The following is a 15,235-nucleotide window of genomic DNA, read 5'->3' as shown; positions in this document are numbered from 1 at the left end:
CAACTTGAGTTGTTTCGGAACATAACGTGGTTATCGCTATATGTACATTATTAGATGCCACAGCAGTTCGTGACGCAGATGTTTCATACGACCGCTGAGCCTTGTGGTCAGTGTCGAATATGTGAATTGTAAGGTCTGATGATGTCGGCACATATAACAATGCGAAATTAGCAGACTATTTGCATGGTTGAGCGCGGAATATCGTGTAGGAGCATTCGAGTTCGCTGGTGGAAAATTTGTTGTTGGGGAAAGCAAATTGCGCAGTATACGTTTCACATATCGGCGGACACGTGAATCGCTCCGTAAGGGGTGAAACAGAGAAAACTTTATTGTCAGTAAGAAGATGGTGCTCTTGGGTTTCTTCAGCCGAATTAGGTGGCCGGCAGTTTGTCGGTCGGCGACCTGCTACGCTCTTGCTGTGGCCCGGTACTGAACGTCTGGGTCCGGGCTGGCGAGAATAGCTTCCAATTTAACCCAAAGATCATCCAGTATCAAATGTCAATGAAATCATCCAGTATCAAAGGTCAATGGTCAACTCAAGGTCGGAGGTCAAAGATCAACTAAAGTTCATGCGTCAATGTCAGAGGTCATGGGTTCCACACCATAACTGTACCACATATGGTCATACACGGCCAACGTGGTTGGGCTGAAGGTCGTTCAAGGTCATTCTGCGGCCTACGCGACGACTACTTTACCTAACGAAGAGAAGCTTTTCACCTCAACATTTTCGGCCACCTGGGTATATTTATCGTGCACTGATATCGCACAGCACAGGGGCGCCTTCGCGTTTCGCCTCCATCAAAACGCCGCCGCTGCAGTCACGTTCGAAACCCGGGACCTCCGGATCAGAAGCCGAGCGCTCTAACTACTGAGCCACCACGGCGGGTACGTCGCCAGTGCATACGCGTTTCTGCTGGGATATGAGTGTGCACAGAGCTCTTTTCTGCAACCCTGCGCGGGGTGTGTCCAATAAAAACATGTGTGTGCTGAACGTACTGGCGGTGGCTCAGTGTTTAGGGCGCTCGCCTATGATCCGGAGTTCCCGGGTTCGAACCCGACCGCGGCGGCTGCGTTTTTATGGAGGAAAAACGCTAAGGCGCCCGTGTGCTGTGCGATGTCAGTGCACGTTAAAGATCCCCAGGTGGTCGAAATTATTCCGGAGCCCTCTTCTTCTTCTTCACCCGAGGTATATGGCACATACCCACGCGGGGGGATGGGCCAAGGTGTAGTTGAATAAACAAAGAAGTTTCCATGGAAGATGATGACAAAAATGTAGCACCAATCGTGAATTTTGAAAAATAAATGAATAAAAACAAGAGAACAATATTGACAGTTAAATAACAGACAGCATTTTGGTGAAAAAGAAGAGCTCGTAGAACTTTAAAAGAATTAGCACATCAACCTACCAGTTGCAATTATGAAAATCGTGGAGAAAACCACAAATAGAACCCAATGCACTAGAACCCGGAGCCCTCCACTACGGCACCTCTTCTTCCTTTCTTCTTTCACTCCCTACTTTATCCCTTCCTTGACGGAACGGTTCAGGTGTCCAACGATATATGAGACAGATACTGCGCCATTTCCTTTCCCCCCCAGACCAATTATTATTATTATTATTATTATTATTATTATTATTATTATGAACGTACTGCTGCTGCTGTTGCTAATAGGAAGAAAAGGAAAGTGCACGGGTCTGCCTACTGGCTCAAGACGAGCCACGCTCACTGCAGCGTGCTGAAAGTAGGAGAGTTAAAGGATTGGAGAGGAAGAAAAAACAGAAAGAAAATGTGCGCTCTAATATGCCCCGGCCCGTTCATGGAGGCAGAGCAATACCGGGCAAACCCGCCCCAGAGTGCTTCAAACCGAGCACACCGCCATGTTCCAAAAGTAAGTTTAATATCTTGGGTCCAAGGACCCACAGTAAATATTAAATCAGGTATCAGGTATCATGGTGATGACAGATTAGATCCAGTGATAGCGTCACTGGCTCAACTAATTGGGGAAGGGGGCATAATTGCCGACTAGGTTTGGAAAAAAATTTTTGAGCAACCGTCCATCGTACAGCGTTCCGGGTGTTGTGACAGCACTTCTCTTTCCATATAGATTAAATGTTTTAGTCAAGTTTGATGCTATATCTTGCGAGAGGGGTTCGCACCGATGACATATGCACCTTCATTTGCATGCTTTAAGGCGCGCTTGAGGTGCCCAGCGAGATGTGACAGCTACTGCGACCTTTCCTTTCATAAAACGATGCGCTTGGCTACTGATTCGGCGTACCCAGGTTCAAACCCTGCTGCGCCGGCCACATTTTGATGGACGCGAAGCGCAAACGTGGCTGTGTGCTCTGCGATGTCAGTGCACTTTAAAGATCCCCAGGTGGTCGAAACTATTCCGGAGCCCTCCACTACTGCACCTCTTATGTAGCGGGAGCAACACTATGCTACCGGTCGAACATTTCGCGGTACACGCGAAAGGCAAGTTGTGCGCATGCGCCGTTACCATGGCAACCGGGGAGGAGGAGTGGGTGCGCCGCGCGCTTCGTCGCCGCCGTCGCCGCTTTTTCTTCCGGAGTCCCTCCTTTATCCCTTATGGCGCGGCTCAGGTGTCCGCCGATATGTGAGAGACCCGCCGCGGTGGCTCAGTGGTTAGGGCGCTCGACTACTGGTCCGGAGTTCCCGGGTTCGATCCCGACCGCGGCGGCTGCGTTTTTATGGAGGAAAAACGCTAAGGCGCCCGTGTGCTGTGCGATGTCAGCGCACGTTAAAGATCCCCAGGCGGTCGAAATTATTCCGAAGCCCTCCACTACGGCACCTCCTTCTTCCTTTCTTCTTTCACTCCCTCCCTTATCCCTTCCCTTACGGCGCGGTTCAGGTGTCCAACGATATATGAGACAGATACTGCGCCATTTCCTTTCCCCTCCCACCCCCCCAAAAAAACAACCAAATATTATTATTATTATTACACCCCCATCTCTCCTAGTTCCCCAACAGCTGCTGAGAGCTACTACGCCCCCTCCCCTCCCCCTCTTTTGTAATAAAGGTTTTATTCATTCATTCGCATATGTTTCTACCAACTTCCTTCTCTCTTCACGTCGCAGTAATCGTAGCCCCGTTGGAGACAGTCGACAGGACCGTGCCCTTTCCTCCTCTTTCTCGCTTGGATCTCAGCAGCAGCAGCTTCCGTGTGACAAGAGCAGCAGCGCCGTCGGCCTCCGGCAGCACCAGGTACCTGAGGTCGCCGTACTATCGCTACCGATCATCACCAGCCTAACTACAGCCACAGCAGGACAAAGGCCTTCTCCATATCCCTCCAATAACCCTGTCGTAACGTGCAATGAATGCGGCCACACTATCCCCGCAAACTTCCTGTCCTCATCCGCCCACCTGAATTTCTGCAGCCCCGTGCGATACGCTTCCTTTCTCTTGCGTTCGCTCTACATACTGGTAACTAAAAGGCGTGAGTTCAAATCCCACTCAAGCTCATACCTTTCCGCATGTGTTCTACTTGCTCCTGTTTTCTCATATGTGGGCAGACCGACGGACAAAAATATGTGGTCATAGAGATTCTGAAATGTAGCTGTTAATGCTGTCGTTCTTCATTAGGGCCACAAAGCGGCAGCAGCATGACACACATTCGACAAAACTCAAAGAATAAAGGCAAACATTCATAATAAACAGAGAAAACAATCCACAGGGGCACCAAAGTACATAATGTGCTGGCAATGAGTAGAATTAAAGGCGGCTGATACCTCTTCCAGAACTGAAGTCGCATCTCTCCAGCCAATGGGACTTACCCGGTCAATTGACGTCATTTTTCTTCAGTCTATGGGCGAATCTTATGACCGACGACTAACTTTTTTCCCCGATGACGCTTCTAATGCTATCGCACTGAAAACACAAGTGCGTTAGAACCCGCTGTCTAAAACATAACTTTGCAGTAAACATGCTTCGCACCACTGTATATAAAATACACTAGGTTTAAGGGAGAGAGAAGCGGCTTTCTTATAGTAAAGGTCACACATATTGGGCTGAGCGATGATTATTTCTCGAGTTACTCGGCACGGGGGTAGGGAAGAGATGAAGAAAGAGTTTCTTGTCTTGTGATGATAGTGAAAGAACATTGGTACGGACAAAAAAATCCTTATTAGGAACGCGATTTTATTGCAATCCGTGCCGAAAGCACAGCAATAAATATCGCCGTTCACATTTATTATTACAAATTGATTCGTGAGAATTTCGCCGCGTCTCTTCCCGCTTATGCTTTACAGGTTCTTCTGGGATTACACAATGGACGTGACTGCCAGATGTGTCTTTGCCACAAGGCTGGACTCCCACTCAGACAGAGAGAACGAGTTCGTCACTCGGTCAAAGCAAATCCTTCCCAAAGGCGTCACGCTTCGCATACTGCTGATTAGTGAGTGGCACCTCTCACTTATTTGTCCGGGGCTGCAGCTGCACTTACAGTTATAAAAGAAACGACTACTACAGGAGCACCTTTAAATCTTCTGTATAGTTGCTTGCTTAGATTTCCTCAATCTACCAGCTCGTTCATCTTCTCATATATGTAATGTTCACATGCCGTGGTCAGTTCTGTGCGATATCACGGATGATATTTAACTGCGGTCAACCGAATAGAGGAGGAGGAAAATTAATAGAAGGAAATAAAATGCAGAAACTGGGCTATGAATCAGCCTGCTCGAGGCTGATACTCTGCAGTGCAGGTGAACGGTGTCAGACGGAATTGAGAACGATGGCACAAAGTATTGAGAACGAGAGACAGCTATACCGGTTTAAGATTCGTGGCTTACACTAATGCTAGAAGGAAAGAAGGCTATTTGTGCCAGCGTTTTTCCCCAACATGAAACCCCACGGAGCGATCGGCTTCCGTAAAGGCGGCAGGTAAAGACAGAGAACATGGCAAAGGATAGGAACAAATGGTCAGGAAATAAATGGCCTTCATTACGGTGCCAATATTTAAAGTCGTAATATGAAAGGTCTATGGTGGTTGTCAGGAACGCCACAGTCGCAGCATAGGGACATGTCCAATTTTATGCGTAGCCAAGGGCCAGTGAGTGAGCGTAATACATTTAATTACCAGTGGGAATGAGGTAAGTTGCACACTACTGCTTGGCATTATTCAAGCTAGCAGTTAAAATTGAGGTGTGTAATGTTCCGACAAGGTTTGCTCATATGCACATAGGCCAAGCGCGCTAAACAATTTGAGATCGCGGCTGCCCACATGAAAGTTAGTAATGAAGAAATTGTCAAGTTAGCGTCTCAGGCAGCGATCGCACTCTTCGCAGTTCGCACAGCCGGTAGGTGTGTATAGCGCTAGTTAAACACTAGGCTTCGAGGAATTGCGCGCTGCGAGTTTATGCGGGTAGTCGATAACTCTAAGTTACGTCCCTACACCTTCAGCGCACTGTATTGTCTTCAATTATATGGTAGTAATAAATCACGTGTGTTACCTGTGACACACTGTTTTCTTTTTTTCCTGATTTACATTTATTTTCCCGAAGTTCGCCAAGATGATAGGCCTTTCACTCCTCCCGCCTGGCGTGCTCCAGTTCTTCAGGGACGTCTTGCAGCGCATAATAAACAACAAATCAGAGGAGGTAAGAAAGTTTCTTCCGTTTCCTGAACGTATACGTTGTGCCGACTGTCATATTTTTCATTTTGCCAATCCTTTAGCAAGAAGAAAACTTCTTCCGACTCCTAAAGAATGCACATGAAGAAACAGGCGGAAACACACCGGAAAGCAGCACTGACAGAGACAATCGACTCTTCAACCTCAACTCAGACATTGAGAGAGGGGACTCTTCAGGAACGACGGAAAGTGTGAAAGCAACGGTGTTTTTAATTATTAGTATCGTGGGTGCAGTAGAAGAACACAAGAAAGCAGCACACCACCAATAACACCGAATGCACGGCCCCTTTCACTTCACCACTAATGTCTCTTGTCGAGTTTCATTAATGAAGCTACGTATGCTGATGAGTGTCCTCATGTTTAGCTTTAGGCCCGCTCTGTGGCGTGAGTGGCGCTACCGTGTGTTAGCCGGTGCCGTAGTTTTCCAAAGTTATGGACGACTGGAGACGTCCAACTAGACAACGAGTGCTACATGCATCGTGGTTGAACTGAATTGCTGACAGACTGAAACTACTTATAGTGCATTTGTAGTTTATACTACGAGGTCTGCTGTACTTGTTATGCTATCAGCCTGGAAGAAAAGCAAAAGTGCGACTCTTGAAACACGAAACTAATGACGCTAACAGCCGTCCAAAGAAACAAGAGATGGGATGGAACCAGTAGTTTCTAGTCATTCTTATTATTTTACAGCGATAGCTGTTAGGCTCCCGTCCCTGGCTTCCGTGTCGCCGTCGGCGTAACCGGGGTCGTGGTAAACTAGTTATTTCTAATATAAAAGGTGGGGGTGGGTTAAGGTGGTGAGCTAATCGTTAATTTCAGGTGAATATTGAAGGAGAATGCTCGTGGCGCGATGGGTTTGCGATGCAATGACCACTGTGTCCCACTTCAGCTGCTATGTGCAGCACTCAGCAGGACGGTGTCAACAGCATCGTTAATTCAGAAAGCGTTCTGAAATAACTTGTGGCCATTCACGGCTCCCTTAATGGGCCCCTGCTTTCTTATTTATTTCGTTGTTTTTCGAGCACTTTGTTTTCGTATATACACATTTATGTATTTCTCGTTTTGTTCTTCGTTTCTAGCGCACCACATGTGTATACCATGAGGAGCGAAATTGCTATGTACGTGATGAGCAGTAAACTGCATGCATAGTAGTCTTGGAGCAATCGTACGATTTAGTTTAAGTTCACGTGCTATACGCCACTTTTGCTGTCGATGATACATCACTCGAAATCAACGCAGGCCGTAAATGAATATTTTTTTATTTTTCATAATTACCCTGAAAGCCCTACTTGCAGCCCATTGCAAGCTTTCAGAGTTATGTGTATTTTTATAAAATATTTTATCACGATCTTTTACGCAGCGAATTATTTACTCTGCCTTCATATGTATCATCGCATTTAGAACACATATGCAAAGTCAGTCTGATTCCATGCCGTGCTAAAACATTCTAGGAGTCATGCAATCCATGCACATCGAATGAATGAAACTGCTTCCACTCTTTATTTGTAGCCAGTTATGAATTTTTATTATTTTTGTTTGCTGAACAGCATGTGTAATACCCTTGCATGCCTTACGAATTTATAACTTACATCAAGTCGTTATGCATGTGCTCACGAATACCGGATGCTCCAGCTGAAAGTAACGAATATTTTAAAGAAGATGGCCTAAAATATCCAAAAAAGTTTGTACGACCGCAGAAGCTCATGCGCGCGCTCACTGTCATTCTAGTGCAATCAGAACTGTTCTGGCGTAGATAAAACTAAAGAAAGTAACCTTCGCGGCAGCACATTTATAGCCACATAGGATATGTGTTAGTGGTTTAACTAAGCTTTCCGCCTTTGAGAATCTTTTAGGGATCAGTGTTTAAAATGTCTACGCGGTGACAAAAGCTGTTAAAGGCGAGACGAATCAAAGGTTAATCACTTCCAACCTCTCTCATCGTTGTTGTCTTTACGCCTTTTCTCGTAGAACTCACTGAAGAGGAGGCCATGGCGCAATGCATACTCTTCTTCATCGGCGGTCAAGAGAAGGCTGGAAGTGCCATAGCCTTCACCTTGTACCTGCTGGCCGTTCATCCCGATGTGCAGGAGAAGCTCAGAAAGGAAGTGGACGAGTGTTTCACAGCTCATGTATGTGCCACAATTGTTCGCTGCGTGACTAACTGCTATTTCACTATTGTCTTCACTTACTGCAAATGTGTAATCACGGCAGTTATAACAGCAGCTTCAGGAGCTTGTCATCAAAATCATCAGTCTAGCTACTACTGTAGGAGGAAAGGCTTTGCCGCTGATCTCCAGTTGTCTGTACCTTCCCTTACCCTACGGCAGCTGCAAACATTCCCCCCCCCCCTCTTCTTCACTAATTATCGGCCACTGCTAATTGCGTAATCCATCACTCCGTGTCCGCACTTCCACACTAACATACAGTCAACCACTGGTACGTGTTCTGCACAAAAGAAGTGCTCGAAGTCAGCTCTTATCTTATTTCAGGTAAGATACCTGCCCGCGTTTTGTATCTGAACCACGCTGCATTCCATCACTAAAAGCTGTTCTCCGGTAAATAGTTTGGTACGTGCTACCCTCGTTGCTCTACGCAGCACTTTACCCTCAAAGCTTCGGCAGCCAGTGCATGATACCATTTCGCGGGCGTGTACTGGCATAACACAGGGCCTCAATTTACTCCTCAGAAAACTTTTGAGATATCCTTACTGTTAGCCCACTTTTTATCCCGTACTTGCAGAGTGAATGTGAGAAGGCCGAGGCAGCATAAGCGCTAGAGGAATTTTGTCGAGCACTCTTGACGCCCATCTGGAACGTCAGCCATTTTTTGTGGCTCTCAAACCGGTGAACTATGCGGCTTGGTGCACGTATACGTGTTGTGCATTTGACTTGATATTGCCTAGAGCTCATGAAGTTATGAGGGCATCACCTCTCATTTTCGCTCTCTAATATTTAAAAAGAAAGCTCTACTTCACCACCAAAGCTGCCGAAGCCGATTCATCGCGGAAGCCTTGACCTTGTCTTGAATAAAGCAATAAATAAAACAAATTTTTTTCTGAACAGGTTAGCTTCGTTGGCGACTGCATGTGAGCACAATGCTATTTTTTTTCAGCATGGTATTTAGTAGACACGTTTATATGCAGGACAGAGCTGTATATATTATTTACAAAGTAATCAGCCAGCAGCCGACAAAGCTAAATGGAAACATAGCTCCACACAACTAAAAGACGTCTTAACACAACTTAACTAAAACGGTGGCAAGAAAAGACAAGATATCAATAACGGGAAGCAGTCGGGTTGATAGTCTCTATCTTCGTAAGCGCCTGGCCGAAATGTCTGTGGGGGGGAGGAGACGACAGGCTTAGCATTCCGGTCCAACATGCGCGTTTTCCACAGGCTATGCAGTCCGAGCAGGAAAATCACGTAAAATGGTTCGCGGTCATATTGGGTGGCCATTTGGTAACGCACATTTTGAGAATTCAAAACAAAGTATTTCTTCAGTATCCTTTGTAGAATGTCCCAAAATGATATCGCGTCTTTGCAGCCAAAAAAGCATAGTTCGATGGTTTCAGGTGCATCACATAACAGGCGATTAACAGAAGAAAAGAAAATATTTTTTTTGCAGAGCCACACTTCGATAGGTAAAATTTCAGCGTGTAGTTTCAAGAAAAACGTTTTGGTACAAATGTGAAATCGGCATTTTACGTACTCGTCTCAGCACATCATGACCAATACAATTAGAGTGGAGCGAGCGATACAAAGGAGGCGTAAAGAGCATAGATATCAATCCTTTGTAGAAATGTTTGCGTGAAACAGAGAATTGGTATTCATAAGAAAAACGAATTTCCAGAAAACGCATTGAGTCATAAACTTCCTTCATAATACCAACTAATATGGGCCGCTGCATAAAATTAGAAGAGACCACTAAGTTGGGAAGAAGGTTCACATAATAATAATTGGTTTTTTGGGGAAAGGAAATGGCGCAGTATCTGTCTTATATATCGTTGGACACCTGAACCGCGGCAGTAAGGGAAGGGATAAAGGAATGAAAGAAAGGAAGAAAGAGGTGCCGTAGTGAAGGGCTCCGGAAAAATTTCGACCACCTGGGGATCTTTAACGAGCACTGGCATCGCTCAGCGCACGGGTGCCTTAGCGTTTTGCCTCCATAAAAACGCAGCCGCCGCGGTCGGGTTCGAACCCGGGAACTCCGGATCTGCAGCCGAGCGCCCTAACCACTGAGCCACCGCGGTGGGTAAGAAGGTTCACAAAGTTCGTTTGCAGCGATGCCCTGATAACTGGATTGGAGCTGTAACGGAAAAAAGAAACGTGAAACTAACTCTACTAAATAGGGATGTGCGAGACCTAGTCCGCCAGCAGAAACAAGACTCTATAGGTTATCGCTCCGCATCGGCTCAAAACTGGAGGACCATATAAACGTCGCAAATGTTCGGTGAAAGTTTTGGATGTAGTGCCTCGCGCACTGGAGCACCTGCAAAACGTAACAAGTTTTTGTTGCCAGAAACATGTTGCAGGCCTGCGCTCCACCAAAAAGTGATAAGTGGTGCGGAACAAAATAGTGAGCATAGCTCTGAAGGGCCGGGACCCGCTCCACAATGCTATCGCCGCTTTTTTTCTTTACTGTCAATGCTATCGCAGCAGCCGATTACGCCTCGTGTTAAACTGCGACAAACTCTCTCGCTGTGCATTGCTCATCGTCGTCTGCATCAACATCCATCTGCGGCGCGAACAGATGAGATCAACCTAACTTTTATCAGAGCTTAACCTGAGTCTAATATCGTCACCAGACGCACCGACGAACCATCGAAGCAAAACCATGAGCCAATCAGGCTGAACACCAGCTTTCGAACGTCTACGTAGTTTGACAGCTGTAAAACCCTACCATTTTTTTTGCTTTCATTTTAATGTCATTTTAATGTCGAGCTGCCTTCCAGAGACATGCTCCTCTGTCCGATCTTTCCACCCTTCCTTGATAATAAAGCTTCCTCTTTCTGCATAACGACCAGGTCATACTTGCAATAAGCTTGGGAGGGAGATGGCTTCATGAAGCTCGACCTTCGACCTTTGCAGCGACTATGAAATACATGTCTTTTGGTACTAAGTTGCCAGGTCTCACAAGAGACTATTCAGCACCACTGAAATTCAATGCATTGAAAGCGTTAGTGTACAAGTGCTGTCAATATATGGCTGTCAATGCAGTTCTCGCTTGCGGTGCTTAACGCCTTGCATAAAAAATATACATTCATTTTGTATTTCAGGGTGATCGCCCAGGCTTTGATGAGGTCAACAAGCTTGAGTATCTGCACTGCGTTGTCTCGGAGTCGCTGCGCATGTACCCGCCTGTTCCCCGGTAATGTTTGCCGCTACTGATGGTGATTGTTATGGTACAGCTCCTATGTCAACATGAATTTCGCCAGCAAACTGCCATAAAGAGTTAACATCTGGGCACTGTACCGACAGGAGCAAAAGAGCATTAGCATTACGAAAACACAAATCGCTTGGCTCGTTTCGATTCAAGAAATTATTGCGCTCCGATCGCATTCTGACAAATATGGCATTAAGCCGATCTCCTTCACTAATTTACATTGCAGCCAAAATCTGTAGAGTTCTTGCTCCAAAGAATTTGTAAATTGTAAAATTTAACGCTACAAACCGATGCACGGGCTATATGGACGACGTAGTGGAGACCTCAAGGTTAAGTTAGACCATGTTGGGTTTTTAAACTTGCGCTTACATCACACAGCAAACGTGCACTCTCACAATTCGCCTCCATCGAAATACGGCCGTCGCGGTTCGGATTGCAAACAGGACCTTGGAATCAGCAGCTGAACATTAAAGCAGCTGGGCAATTGCGCGTGTCATCGTTCATATGAATTCGTTGAGTGGCGAGAAGGTTGTCGATGAGCGAACGCTTGAGGCATCCTATTTGAAAAAGCGATTGAAAGGAGACCGATTTTTTGTAGTTCTCTGTGAGCCTTGAGTGAAGTTTCTGTGCAAGTGAAATCTAATTTGAAAGTTGACCTTGGTCGATCGATTCCAAGTTTCGTTGAGTACAGTTACAATACGATGCGTACCTTTCGGACCAGACTTACTATTCTCTCCAACGCCTAGCCGGCAAGCCGTTCCGTAGTTTTTTTTTATTATTATTCATGGCGTCTTTCTATTTATCGCTTTGGGCAATAGTAACAAGTAGCAGTAAAATAATCAGTGGAAAATTTCTCTCTGTGTGCAGCCAAAAGTTTCTAGTATCTGAGGCCATATCTACCGTGATTAGTCACTGCCATATTGAGCAGTTTACGCATTTCATTGAAGATACTTTCTAGTTGAAAGCTACCATAGGTATCGATACTTTCGTGGCGTTAGAAAAGGCCGGGATTGCCAGATTAGTGAACAGATTCCTCACATAATTGTTTATGAATGTTTTGGTGAAGTAGTTAGATAGGACTGCGCACGTTCTCGATGCGATCAGCATTCAAAAACTGTATTGCGGTTGCATTTACCCGACCGCGGCGGCTGCGTTTTTATGGAGGAAAAACGCTAAGGCGCCCGTGTGCTGTACGATGTCAGTGCACGTTAAAGATCCCCAGGTGGTCGAAATTATTCCGGAGCCCTCCACTACGGCACCTCTTCTTCCTTTCTTCTTTCATTCCCTCCTTTATTCCTTCCTTTACGGCGCGGTTCAGGTGTCCAATGATATATGAGACAGATACTGCGCCATTTCCGTTCCCCCAAAACCAATTATTATTATTATTATTATTATTATTATTATTATTATTATTATTATTATTATTATTATTATTGCATTTACAAACTTTATAAAAGAAAAAAGAAACGACGTTTTATTTCCTTCTAATTCAGACTAGCTGACACAGTACACAAATCAATTCCTTTTCGACTGAATATAAGATGTCCTTTCGCGACACTTTTCTGCAGTCACTTGAAGTGTCTGAGGTTGAAACTCTCAGGCACCTAAAACTGCCAGTAGTATTACGTCGGAGGAGAAATAAACAGTAACTGCCAGTAACACGGTATGAGGTAGCGCCATTATCGCGATTTCAACCAGTACTAGAGCTACTTGAGCTACGAAAAGGCCAATAGTAGAGTGGCACATGAATTTTTCTCATACTCTTTTCAGACTCGAGAGAGCACCCTGCCAAGACTACATTTTCGGAGACACCGGCATCAAAGTAAACAAGGACGACATCGTCACAGTTCCTGTCTATGCCTTGCACCACGACCCGCAGTACTTTCCAGACCCGCTGACCTTCAACCCTGAAAGGTTAGAAAGAAGCTCCGTTCTGGTCTTGTAGTTTCCATCTTGCTTGTGGTCCATTTGTCTCTGCAGTGACTGTCCACTTTTGAGACATGCTTTGGGCCTCAGTAAGTCTGTGAATGCCTGTTCCAGGTTCAACGAACAGAACATGGCCTCCATTCAGCCGTACACATACCTTCCATTCGGAGCTGGTCCGCGCAACTGCATCGCCACGCACTTCGCACTCCACACAGTGAAGCTTTGTGTGCTGCACACCATTCGGAACGTTCTGCTCGTTCGCATTGAGCAGACAAAAGTTAGTATAGACACACCTGTTCTACTGATCTCATACCTTTTTCCGCATGGATTGTCCGAGAAAAAACATTAAGCCTTGCATAGAGGCATTTAAAGTCCGAGCCCAGTAGCATCCGCCACAATCGGGAATTTGTGAAAATTGTCACAGTTCACCAATTTTCTGTTTTAGGCATGCTTAGGGGCAGCAAATGCACACGCTGAACATATGAACATAAATTATTATAAGCAGGTACCTAGCATTTGTAGTGAGATTTACATGCTGAGGTGTGTAGCAAGGCTGTAATGTCAAGTATAAGCAGAGAGACTGATCCGAACGACTAAACTATACGAATTAGACATGTTCAGCGGCCGTTCTCTGTAGCGCGATCAAAAAATGCGCGTCTCATGCGCCAAAAAATTTTCTACCGCGGTGGATATGAGGTAGGACATTAGAAACGCTTAAGCTTCAAAATTGGAGCTTCAAAAAAGATATCGCCAAAACAAGCCCCGTGAAAAAAATGCAGCGGGCTGCGAAGTATTCACATATCGTGTTTGCTCTGGCCATCTCCAGGCCGCAGTGTATTGCGGAGGTGTTGCTGTCCATTATGTGGTGCCCGTGTTCCAGGTACCTCTGGAATTCCGCAACGGCTACGGAATGCTCACTGCCAAAGGAATCGAAGTGGGAGTCAGAAAACGAGAGTAGCGCCACGGACCATACCTTCTTGAGTTCATCACATCAATGTCAGAAGTCGTCTAAACAGCTACTCTTGGAAAGTACTTCGAGATTGAAGGAAGACTGCCCCTTACGACTAGTCCTATTACTAACAACGCCGGCAACGTGTGTGCGTGAGTGTTTGTCTGTACTCGCAGGTGGTGCTCAAAATCTCAGCGATGACAAGAAAGAAAAGGGCGACGTTAACAAGCCGCCGTATGACTCACACAGGAAACCAAGCAACGCCACTTCAGGAAATACTATGCATGTCGTTTGTCTTTATATACTCGCCATTGGCCGCCCTTCATGTGGCGCCAGTTTTCCCGACAACATCCGTATCAAAATTATGGCGCAATCATTTGTCGTCCTTCGTTCCGGGTGACGCCTCTTTGCATATAGCTAACACGTGCAAGTCAAGTTGGAGGCTACTCTACCATCTCTCCCCTTCTCTCTGCTACTCTTTTTTCTCCCTTATTTTTTCTTCCCCTCAAGCCCTTCTTCCCCGTGCAGGATAGCAAACCGACTATTCTTCTGGTTAACCTCCCTGCCTCTTCCTTTTCGCCTTTCTCCTCCTCCTCATCCAAGTTGCAGGCTAACTTTTGACATGGGCTCAAAACAACGACATATACGCCTTTAATTGTATGCCCTCCAGACTCTTTTCCTCTTCCCTTAAGGCGCGGTTGAAGGGAGGTTACGAGACACTTTGAGGGCGGGTTTCCTGGCTACGAGAACACTGCCGCTCTTCGGGTATCAGCGCTCCGTTCGAGAAGCGCCAATGTGTTGAGACTCCCGAGGAAGAAGCCATCTGCCTCCTCAGTCTCTTACCTTTTGTCCCAGTTTTCTGAATCAGTAAATACTGAGAATAAAGCCTTTTTCCTTGTTTTCTGCTCTAAATCCTGCCCACGCTTCCTCGTTCCTGCTCAAAACCCCAACCACGCTATCTGTGAGTGGTTTGACGGACCAGGACCTCCGGCGTGGAAGTCTGCAGCCAGGGACGCCTACAGACAGAAAAATGTGGGTATTCAATACAAAGAGACAAAGGAAAATGCAGCACTCTAGAATAGCACAGAGCGAGGGCCAGTTGGCAAGGTTTCTGAGCTATGGGCAAAATTTCCACTCGGTTGTGTACAGCGGTCAAAGCTGGATGTGAGGCGCCGTGTGTCAAATATAATGTACTTTTAACTTGTTTTCTCATTTCAGCAGAAGGTACTGAACTCATGTTATGTACTGCATGTTTACTTCATGCACTGGGAGTCTTTTGTGCCTGAGCTGTCGTGGACGTTACAAGTTTGATGTCTTGCGTGCATGTTCCCT

At 45.9% G+C, this 15,235-nt stretch overlaps 1 protein-coding gene across 1 annotated transcript; it reads left to right on the top strand.

Annotated features, from left to right (window-relative positions):
• Positions 1-5,746: 5,746 nt before the first annotated feature.
• On the top strand, positions 5,747-14,806 carry LOC144094865 (cytochrome P450 3A31-like). Its single transcript, XM_077628743.1, has 6 exons — positions 5,747-5,835; positions 7,615-7,775; positions 10,922-11,013; positions 12,799-12,942; positions 13,069-13,231; positions 13,835-14,806. Exons 2-6 carry the CDS (start codon positions 7,635-7,637, stop codon positions 13,910-13,912), a joined length of 618 nt encoding a protein of 205 aa, XP_077484869.1. The 5' UTR covers positions 5,747-5,835; positions 7,615-7,634; the 3' UTR covers positions 13,913-14,806.
• Positions 14,807-15,235: the final 429 nt, after the last annotated feature.

This window comes from Amblyomma americanum, chromosome 6 (assembly GCF_052857255.1).
Source record: "Amblyomma americanum isolate KBUSLIRL-KWMA chromosome 6, ASM5285725v1, whole genome shotgun sequence".
Lineage (NCBI taxonomy): Eukaryota > Metazoa > Arthropoda > Arachnida > Ixodida > Ixodidae > Amblyomma > Amblyomma americanum.
The sequence above is the reverse complement of the archived record's forward strand: the minus strand, read 5'-3'. Positions and strand labels throughout refer to the sequence as shown.

Bases quoted from the DNA above. Each gene is read 5' to 3' on its own strand.
- LOC144094865 (XM_077628743.1), top strand. From the start codon at position 7,635: ATGGCGCAATGCATACTCTTCTTCATCGGCGGTCAAGAGAAGGCTGGA. The intron at 11,014-12,798 runs GTAATGTTTGCC...TACTCTTTTCAG, and splicing joins ATGTACCCGCCTGTTCCCCG to ACTCGAGAGAGCACCCTGCC. The intron at 13,232-13,834 runs GTTAGTATAGAC...CCCGTGTTCCAG, and splicing joins TTCGCATTGAGCAGACAAAA to GTACCTCTGGAATTCCGCAA.